The sequence below is a fragment of the Lates calcarifer genome, linkage group LG6 (genome assembly GCF_001640805.2).
Source record: "Lates calcarifer isolate ASB-BC8 linkage group LG6, TLL_Latcal_v3, whole genome shotgun sequence".
NCBI classification, from domain to species: domain Eukaryota; kingdom Metazoa; phylum Chordata; class Actinopteri; family Centropomidae; genus Lates; species Lates calcarifer.
In genome coordinates, this window is record NC_066838.1 from 8,902,817 (window position 1) to 8,914,408 (window position 11,592).

At 39.7% G+C, this 11,592-nt stretch overlaps 1 protein-coding gene across 1 annotated transcript in view; it reads right to left on the bottom strand.

Moving 5' to 3' along the window:
- Positions 1-11,592, bottom strand: part of cacna1db (calcium channel, voltage-dependent, L type, alpha 1D subunit, b) — an 84,440-nt gene that overhangs the window by 67,421 nt on the left and 5,427 nt on the right. The window contains exons 2-3 of the mRNA XM_051071136.1: positions 8,643-9,111; positions 7,844-7,949 (exon numbers count right to left, since the gene is read on the bottom strand). Of these exons, the coding sequence (XP_050927093.1) occupies positions 7,844-7,949; positions 8,643-9,111 (575 nt within the window). The remainder of the gene's footprint in view (positions 1-7,843; positions 7,950-8,642; positions 9,112-11,592) is intronic.

An 11,592-nucleotide genomic window follows, 5' to 3' on the forward strand; every position in this document is an offset into this window, starting at 1 on the left:
TATTTCATGTTCTTTTAAGAGATTAGCTCATTGGTGTAAATAGTTTTCTTTATTTTGAAGTACAATTCACCAGTAATGATTCATTAGGACAACACAGTTGTGCAAAACAATAATGTCACACAATCATATAATCATGATATGACTAATCTCAGTCACTGCTGACAGCAACATACCCATAAAAGAAGCTGTAAGTTCTGAGGAGCAGTCTTCCTGCATCGTCCTTTCATGTAAAGAAAAAGTCACACCCACAGACACACACACTCACGTGCTTGATGGAGTAGTGTGCTGCTTAGTGTGACTCTCATTTCCCCTGCGCTCTAAACCTTTAATCCCTGACAGAGAGAAATATGACGCAACCTGACATTCTGTTCTCAGAATCACACACACACACACACACACGAAGAAAAACACAAACACATGCGACTCAAAAAGCACACATCATACATGACTGTAACACATGCACATACACATAGACACAAGTGTATGCAGACTGTGTGTGCAAGTTGTAGATATACACACAAACATGTACACAAGCACACACGCATACACACATGGACACACACACACACACACACACACACACAGCACAGATTGAGCAGATGTATCGTCCGCTGGGGTATGTTTGCATCCGTTGAAGTCACAAGCATCTAGTCTGTGCTTTCACTGCCTGACTGATAAACAACAAACACAGTCACATACACTCATAACACACACATAAAAGTGAATGAACTCAGTCCTGTGCTGCTGTTTAGGATGAACCCGCCCACCTCACAGCATTCAGGTCTTATGATTACTGTTATATAACCAACTCAAGCATCTTTCTGAATCACAGTGAGAAGAAATGAGGAGACAAAATAATCACTTTATGTTTTGTCTTCACACAAAATAAAAAGGTCCTTAATGCAACACCGTAAAAACAGGCTGCACATCTGAAAAATATATCCTTATTCACACTATCAAATGGCTAATATCTATTCACTTGTGATGCACAGCAGGTACATGCACATGCACTGTGAGTGTTGTGCTTAGCAACAGGTTTATGGTACTGTTACTTTCCTGAGCAAATATGAAATTGCTCTAAATTAGATAATTATAGTGGTCAGAAGTACATTTTCTAACCGTCTGTAAAATAAATCCCATCAAGTCTAAACCCTAGACCATGACACAGAACAGGCACTTTGCTTGACAAAACAGTCTGAGACCTTAAACCCACAAACACTCTGAAATACATTTAAAACCACGAAATTGGAGCTAAAATTTCCATGGAGATTTCAATTTTTGCAGGGAGGTTTGTGAGAATGACTTTCATTTTACATTTAAAATAAATTAAATCTGGGTGATGCTTAATGCTGTGTGCTTTGACTGGAGTCTCAGGCACCTTGAAAAACCCCTGCTGCAGAGTCTGACTATGGGTTTAATCAGAAAATTATGTGGCTTGTTACCATGGTTTTAACTCAGATATCCAACCCTGCATTAGCCAAAAGATTATTTACCCTTTGATCTCTGACTCATACTGTTCATGTGAAGGCTCACCCACATGCAGTTAAAATGGAATCCAATGATGATAACAGAATAATACACAATCAGTCAGGTTAACTGGGCCAGCACACTGGGGAGACATCATCTTATGATACTGACAGGACATCTGAGAGTGTAGAGTATAAATAAATCTGCTGATAATAATTATAGGCAATATCCTTTACATTATGTTTTTGTCCACATTTTACATTGTTATGTAGCACTTACAATACACTTTTTCTATTACTGACTATCACACCTGCTCCTTTCATTTCATGCCAGGTTTCTATAGACAGCAGGTGCTCAGACAGAGCTAGGTGATGACTCAACATCTTGTTTCCATATAAGCAAAATTCTCATATCATTCTTTGCGATTCAAACATCTAAAGAATTTATCACAGAGAAAATGCTTTCATTCTGAGATTATGTTCCAGGAAAACACTGGACTAACCCATGGCTTTTAGTTTTAAATGATGTGATTTTATATATTTTGGTACATATTGCACCATAATTACAAAGACAATCACAATAATAATCTTGACTTTTTTTTTAAAATCTATCTGTACATGCCTTTAATGACACACTGGCGAATCCCAAGCACTAATGTAATTCAAACCACATATAAATACACCAAATCTGGTACCAAAAACTCTTCATACCATTTTGACATGTTGTTAACAACCCAGTAGAGGGATGAAGGGTTTGGTAAGAACAGGTCTGTCATTTTATCTTTTTTCAGTTGCATCATAAATGTTTATGTGATGAAATGTCCAATGGCCTTAAGGCGCCAAAACACTCTGCACTGATCAGATTTAATCTCACCAGCATGATGTTGTATACTTTAGCTTATATGGTAATCTTCCATCTTTTGATTTAGTAGTGAGAGCATGGGTAGTTTGAGTGATCACTGTCAGATCTCCTCCTCCTATGGATGTGATGTGGATGTTGATGTTGTTCAGTCTTAAAAAGTCTAAAATACTTCATGATAATAGGTTAGGGAGAAAAAATAACCTACACAGGACAGATGTCAGAGCAGTGTGTAGTCAGGATTAGTTTACAACCCCTCAATAAGCAGCTGCTTGCAGATGGTTCAAATTCATGCTAAGTAGCCAGATTCTGTTCAAACTCACAGAACACTTAAATCCTAGCAGAAGTTCCCAAAAATACCAAGTATGTTGGGCTGAAATTCTGTGAAATGTGAATTTAATTTTGCGCTTGACATCTACCAGCCATTTGATGGAAATCTGAAACTTATGAGACTGCTGAAATGGATTCATCCTCTTTGCAACCAGCCAAACCTACAGAGAGAGTAACATTATGTTCTCAGACTGAGAATAAATTCTTCCCTGAAATGATAGGAAATTCTTTTTCATGAAGCAGATGGTATTGCTTTCTGTAAGCTATAGCTTTGCTAATACTGTGGGAGCAGACAGTCTATCCCAGTAAGCCAGGTGTTAGACAACTGGTTTGAGTGATCTGCTGGTGAAAAGACATGTAGGCATTGTTCTAAACTGGCTAATTTTGGATGAGTTCTTTTAAGCTTAACACACATATTATCATTGTCTTGACAGTATTTCTATTAAGTTCTATGAGATACCCTCCTTATTTCTTAAAAAAAAAGCTGCTACCTGCAAGATGCTTTACCTCTACAGAGATGCCCAGATTAGTCTGTAGCTTTTTTTAATAGGATTTATCCAATAATCTGTTACTATTCTTCAAAAAAAAATCTAAAAGCTCAATCACATATAGACTTTATATCATGATCATAGTGTCCCAGTCACTTTTCAATGACCTGACTGAGCATTTCCGCTTTATGGTACATACACTACATGCCTTTAAGCCATTCATTCACACACACACACACACACACACACACACACACACACACACACACACACACAGCGCCTCTGACTCCATATGCTCATACAGCAGATTCATAGGACTCTTATGGGATTATAAGCTGATCAGTAGTGTATGTTAGTCAGCTAGCGGTCAAAGGGGCCGTCATAAGTCTGCTAAATCAATAAACGGCTTAATAGGATACTAACCATTCTCTACTCTACACTGTAAAGGGAGGTGGAGGGGAGAGAGGAGAAAAAAGGAGGGACGCTTTGTTAAATAAAGAGAAGAGGAAGAATAGACAAAGGAGAGGAGACAACGATGAATACGAGAGTAGAAAGCATAGGAAGAGACAGAGACAGTTAGGACAGAAAGACAGGTTTAATAACCTGAGAGTAATGAAGAGATGAGGAGAGAGTGGGATGCAACAGTGTGAGCAACAAACAAAACAAAGGTCACAAATAAGAAAGGATGGCATGTACAGTAACACTGCAGGCCTTCATGCTCAATTTCAAACTGCTGCTTGCATGTTGTATTTGGGATGACGTCTAATATCTATGCTAGCACGAAACATTTTTGTGCAATAACAACATGAGCTGACAGCGATGTCAGGAACACGTGCAGAACTACAAAACACATCACTGTCCTTCATGAATTTGCATTTCTTTTGTTTGTTTTGAGGCCATTCACTTACAGTTTGTGCTTGAGAGCCTGACACTCTCTCTGCAAATGTTTATAAAGTTCTCTGCTTATATTTCTTTCTATTGTTGTGTGAAGTTGTCCTTGAATGTTAATGCTGACTCAGCTAAACTGCAGGGAAACATTCATTCATTCATTATCTATACTGCTTATCCATTAAGGGTCGCGGGGGGCGCTGGAGCCTATCCCAGCTGACTTTGGGCAAGAGACAGGGTACACCCTGTAGATCACCAGTCCATCACAGTGCGGGGAAACAATTTGTATATATGTAATATTCAAAACAATAATGGGTGAAAATTTGATGAAAATAAATAAATAATTGCAAATATACGGGTTAAACTTTGTTTGTATCTTCAATTAACTGTAAACTGCTAACAAGAACAAAAACTAAATGTTTTTGATGCATTGGAGCATCATTCCTGGAATGACAATAAATTGTTTTGTATTTTGTATGTTTTTTGCGAAAATTAATGAATTGATAGTAATGATTTGAAAGCTTTGTCATATTGTCAAATTCTGATCTGATCATTCAAATACGCATTCACATGTAACTTGGATGGATGGATGGATAGATAAATAGAAATTGAGTCAGTCACATGACAGTGATCATTTAAATCTCCTCTCTGTCAGTGGAACCTCCCACTTGTAAGCTCCCGCCCTACATCTCTTCACCCATCCTCCCATCCATCCCTCTTTTCCCCTCTCTCAGTAACCTCCACTCATTTACTGACGACTAATCCACTGCCGTTTAATCCCTCAACCTGCTCTCACACACACATAGACTAGTCTCTCACACACACACTTTCTCTCTCCTCCTGCATACTCAGTCCCTCAAACTCACACACATTCTCTTATATAAAATAAAACAGATTTCTCACCACAAGCAGCAATATTTCTTCAATGAAAACACTCCACAGCTCTAAATGATATATTCTCCTTGTCTGAATGGGATAAAAAATTCTTATGTAAAATGGAGGGACAGAGCTGGTGCTTACTAAAGAGGCTTGAAAGCTGCAGGTTGAAACAAGGTATGCTTTAGGTCAAATCTATTTTACATTACAAGTCATACCACACATTTTAAAATTATTTTCATGACAATGGGTTCAGCTCAAAAATCAACTGGAAACCTGCAATTTGTAGCTTTGATGAAGGTATTCAAACACAAAGAACATTTTGTTATTTGCATGTCATTGTCATATAGTTGTCTTTTTGCGGCAATACAGTGAATAGCTAAGTAATGCAAATTTAAACCACTTCATGGTTGTTAGGCTAAATCGTGCAGAAACACCATGGTATGGTGATTTAAAAGATCTAGCATGAGATCTAATGAGCAAAGCATCAGTATGCACATTCATCTGGAAAACAAATACTTTAAACTGCTTTCTTTTCATTTTCATGGCAAGTACATGTAAGGACTTATTTTAGCTGCAGTAGCTGTGTCCCCCTGCTGTCTGTTTCTCTTCCTCTTCTCCATCCTTTGCTATGAAGGAGTCGATCAAACAACACCTACTCGCTCTCTAAAAAAGGATGGAGCAGAAGTTGTGGAAATACTACAGAGCTGAGAGAGACAACCCATGTTCCCCAGAAACTTGAATGAATTAAAAAAAAAAAAAAAAAAAAACACACATTTCTCAGTGTATTACAGTGTTTGCACTGATGCACTGATTATGGCTTCCACAGAACATCCAGACAGTGGGCTGCAGCCATGATGGTGGACTTTTCTTCCCACATTTGAGTGTGGTAATTTGGATATTTTAACAGTTTTTGGAATAATGGAATAATATTCAACAAATAAACTGATCATGAAAAATTATTTTTAGTTGTGGCTCTAAAAGTTTGGGAGAGTCTCATCTCAATGCCATCTAGAATACAACATTCAATCATCAAAATACAACATGACCTGAGATTAAATTGAATTATGATTATTATGATCAACTGAAAAAAAAATCATGATTAGAAATCTCTGACAGAACAGAGACACAAAAAACTGCCTTCACGTTCATATTTTTTCTCTCACACACACACACATACTGTACATTGTGCACTGTGTGTGTTGAGAGTAGACTTGGACAACATGAATAATTCCCATCTGTTAAGGGAACATGCTACGTTTCTCTGTGTCTGTCTCTCCCTCACTCAACATGCACACAATACCACACACACACACACACACACACACACAATTCCCTGTGAAGCTAAGAAGGTCCCTTGCCAGCCTCAGAGAAAAAAAGCAAATGTTTGCACTGCATGGCAAAGTCCTCTGAGGACATCGCTACACTTGTAGGATTAAACTACTACCAGAAAAAAATGCTGCTCTTTTGGCAATAAAATCTGAGATGAAATGATTTTCAGTGAAATTAAGTGAATAAACACACAAATTCACAAAAGCAGGTTTCCTTCTAGATAATTTTGATCTTTACCATGTGTTGGCATCACCATTTATACAGTAGTCACACTGCCAGTTAAGAAATGTGTGTCATTTATTCAGACCTTATTTGTTTTGTACACATACCAAAACAGCTATATTTTTGTTACCCAGGTTAAAATAACTTTGTCAGTTTACAGAGATATTAAACTGCTGGTTTGCTTTTTTTTAAAATAAGAATAACATCTAAGTGTATTACATATTCAGATCTGAGTTGAATTAATTTATTATATTCTATTGTGTCGCAAGAATAATTATTTTGTTTACTGTTTGATGCTGTCAGATTACACTGTAATTATGGAGGCACCAAAACAAACTGGTTTCCACAGCTCTCACAGCCTCTCTGTCTTTTCACCTCAGCGCTGCCCTGGCGACATGTGACACGCAGAGCGGGTCATCCCTCTGTGTGTCACATGTCGCCAGGGCAGCGCTGTGTGTGTGTGTGTGTATGTGTTTGTGAGCGCACCAGTGTTTGCGTGTGTCAACAAAACAATGAAACCCGACACATCCATCCAAATATTGCCGGGAAAACCCTCTGACGCAACTCACACATTCAGCCACTCACACTCATGCAAAGGTGTTGTGTCTAGCTATTGTGTGTAATCTGGCTGATGACAAATAGTGGCACGAGCAGTCCAGCAGCACAGTGCATGTGTGAAAAAACTATTTTAACCTTTGGTGCACAACAACATCTGCGGAACCACATACAGAGCAAAGAAATATGCAAATTATTTCAAAAAACTAATTCAATCAGTAACTTTTCGTGGTATCAGGGGGAAATAGTTTTAATTACACCAGCTCACAGTGAAGTGTGGCTTTTCTAGAGTAATGGGGACAGTTTCTGAATTCTTTTTTTTTTTTAGTGCACTAATAATACAGATATGGTTTAGATATCCAAAAATTTGAGCAATGTCATCAAAACAATCTGTGTGTTTAGGCGACACAGGAGTTAAGTTACAAAGTGTGTTTGTGGATTATTTGGCAGAACCTGAATCTCTTTCATTCTGCCAAATTAAGGTTGCTGCTGCAGCATCAAAGAGCGGCAACATAAAGTCTGTTCTGAATGTTCTCACAGCTTCTAAGTGCATGTTGTTAAGCACCAGTAAACTAGAAAGTCCACTAAATAAGCTGATCTCATTATTTCCATTGTGATTTACATGTGTGTCTTTTCTATATACTAGCCATTAATATATATGGGCATCCTTCTAACATGCTGATCTGTACCATCACACAGTATATCCTGCATTTAACAGCAACAGGGATACGTGCATTGCGGTACGGCATAGTTAGCGATATTTCAGCAAACCCCTGTGTATCCATTACATCACCAAGCCTTGTTTCTATATTTTCCAGTAGGCTCACCAGTTCTTGGTTGGTAGAATTGGAATCGTCTCCAGGGAAAGGTATGTAGATGGCTAAGGCCACACAGTTGGCAAAAATAGACAGCAGTATAAAGATATCAAATGGTCTGGAAAACACGCTGTTAAGGAACACAGTTATCTCAAAGAGAGGGGGAAAGGGTAAGTATCAAGGTTTTTACATTTTTTTATAAACTGTGTCGTCCTTTGATGAATCCCTGTATTTTTCTGCAATAGTCTCTTTGTTTTTTCTCTCACTGTGGCAGAGAATAACAGGCAGAGAGAAACTAATGTATTATCCTTTAAAAATTACATGCCAAGGTAATGTAATAATGTAATAATGTAATTAAATCAACTTGATAACAAGTGTGTTTAAATCCCATCAGGCAGATTCTAAAATGTTATCTAAATTCAATAAGAAAGAATTAAGGCATGTTTGGTCCTTTTGTTTATTGAACTCATCTGTTCATTAATCTAACTATCTCTTGAAGTCTTTCATTAATCAACCCAACTGAACATCTAACATTTCATTTAAGCTTTAACACAAAAGTACCTCCTACATAATTAAAGTCTAGCACTTGCAGCCTACAGGTCACTTCTATACAACAATAAATACAATGGAGTTATTGTTCTTTATTTCACTGGCTGATAAAAGTTATACATTCATTCATTAACAGCCTCCCTCCCAAACATCCATCCACACAATCTATCCATACAAACAAACATAATCCATTCAGACAGACACCCAAACAACTGTCACTCATCCATTCAACCAGTGCCTGTGACTTTGGGCTAAAGGATACTTCCACTCCACCAGGCTGATGCAGGCCCTGCGGATCGGGTTGTTGAGGGTGAGGCAGAACAGAGCTCTGGGTGGCCTGCTGTTGGTGGATCCTCCCTGTTTTTTGCTCTTGGCATACTGCTGCCTCTTCCTCTGTGCCAGTGAGCCTACAGGAGCTGGTCCAGTGGTGCAAACTGAGGGCCGTGAACCCGTGTCAGGCTTTGCAGTATCGCCCTGTGCTTGGCGGGCGGCGCTGATGGCGGCATGCCAAGCGAGGACTGGGCTGACACCAGTACCAGTGCCACCGGCGCCCTGAATGCCGCTACTGGCCCCAAGGAGGCCATAAGATGAGCCAACGGGCTTGCCAGTGCTGGCCGGAGCCTGCAGGGACTCTGGTGGATGGAGCTGGTGCAGACGGGTGTGGCTTTCTGACCAGAGCGCCGAGGCGTCAGTGGAGGGTGTGGTCCTTCTATTGCTGGCATACTGTGCCCCTGGAGGGAGAGGAAGGAAACAGAGATAAGATGGCTTAACAATTGTGAGCAACAGCTAATAATTTCAGTGCATCCACTGGGTGGCATTTTCAAATTCTACACACTAACAACTGACAATTTTCAAATTACAATTTTCATAAAGGGCTTTTCAAACAAGGTGGGCAAATTGCTCTCCAGGAAAAGTAAACCAGTCATAATGTTGTATGAGAACACCAGCATAAACTGCTACACTAAGTACATCATAAAAAACTTTTGCCTGAGTGGGCCACTTTACAGTCAAAAAGCAAACTTGTCAGGGCTCTTTCTGTATCACAATTTCTTGTTACTTATCAGACAGGATATGATAAAGATCTATCTGCAATATATTAATATTGACCCGCTCTAGCCATGTTGCTCCATTTCAACATATCATTTCAAATGATATAATGATAAATAACTGGAAAATATGAATTCCAGTGACTATAAAACACGGGTGATAACTTGTTGGTATCACTGCATATGAGCAGCAGTTTACACTCAGGTGTAAACACAGCTGGTGCTTTTTACATCAAAGGAGAAAGAGACCCAAAAACACAAACACTGATCAATAGGACTTTCTCAACACAGAGCGTTCACTTGCTGCAGGTTGTAAAATGAAGTTTTACATTTCTGTGCCAGAATATCATTAGGACAAACTGGCTAAATATAAAGAGCTTTGATTAGGGGACTGGATATACTCATTTTGCAGTTTATACAGATAAGAGTGTTGTAATTTCACATAAAAGCCTTGTGCAGCTTTAATACTTTCTGTAAATGTCCACCAGGGCAAAAGAAGATGAAAGCTGAAACTGAATTAGAAATGAGCTGCAGAAGTGGGAATGTGGGAAGAAGAAGAAGAAGAAGAAGAAGAAGAGGAAGAAGAAGAAGATTGGTTTGAAGGGAGTGCGGAAGAGACAGAGAGAGAGCGGGACAGCCTGCACGAATGAGAGACAGAGAGAGTCATTAAAATCAATGCAAACCTCGAGTGAAAAAGAGAGTGCCCTTGACACAGTCACTTTGGTTCACTGCAACTCTACAGCACAGGGAATACTGTCACAGCTGAACAACATTTAATGTCATCCAACTGAAAAGCTCTCACACTCAGATGGCCAAATCTAAAACACTGATCAGTCATCAGGAATGTATGTTAAAAGCATCATAACTCTACACAGGTGGAAATGTCTTGAGTTTACCCCGAGCTCAGTCTGACCAAACAAGTGGAGTGTGATTAGAAATGATATTTAGACGCAAATTCAAAATGTCTAGTCTGAACAAGGGAGGTGATAAACGTGCAGGACAGCCGACCCTCCTCCTCACCATCATCACCACAGTTGCAAAACAACACGTGCAGTCTGTCATTTAATGAAGATCACAGCCTGTCTAATACTTCTGAGATGTAGCAAGAATTATCTCAGCAGTCCTGCTGAATGTCGCACATCTGTCACACAACTGTTGACTCTCTGCTGCTGACTTTACTTTAACCTGAGGCGGCTTTTTAAAATAGTTCGTTTGGACCACCTCTAAACCGTGACAACCGACAGGGGTTTACTTGAAAAGTTGATCATAGCGTCTCTCCGCTCAGTGTGGAGAGCGCGCACACATCCAAAGCGTCCTCTACGATCTGTCACATGGTTTCAAATTGATCACTTGACCATGATTTTAGACCAAATGCACACAGTCAACCATTTTTCGGAGAACTAGCCGCAACTCGTCTCCCAGCGGGATTCATCACATCCACGCAGCCCCCAACAAGAGCTTACAATGTTAATACTCAATCTCTTCACTAAAATAAGTTGATAAAGCATCTTGCAAACATTCACACAGAATAAGCAGACATCCAGAGAACAAACCATATGAGCGCCCTCGCCCCCTCTCGCAGCGCTCCAACTCTCCTCCTGCGCTCCACGCACGTTTTTTTTTTTTTTTTTTTTTTTTTTTTTTTACCTTCAGACTGTTCATGCTGTTCTTGCATCCTCGAATCCACATTGAAAAAAAACGTTTTAAATCCAACTCATCGTTGGAGAAACCATCCGAAGGTGTCGTCGTCGCGCGGCGAGCCTGAGCCGAGCCTTTAACCTGAATTATAAAATGTTTTCCCAGCGCAGACCCTGACAGGAGCGCCAAACATTTTCGCCACATCCGGGTGCCTGCCTGCAGATTCACGGCGGATCCGAGAGGACGCGCTGACAGCAGCAGTCAATCCACTGCTGTCAATTATTCTCGCTGTGGCTGGGGATGGACTCATACAAGTTGGAGCAATCACATAGGCTACAGTATATATACCAGCCTACTGGAATCACATATACAGACCGGAAATGCACCTGTTGCTGCCCACTGGGAAACTTCGAAAGAGCTCAGCTCAAACGTGAAAATCTGGCTCGATTGCCAAATGTTTTCACACAAAGATGGTGATGCTTTAAAAATATATCCAAAACGCGAATAAATTAAACGTTATGTGAACAG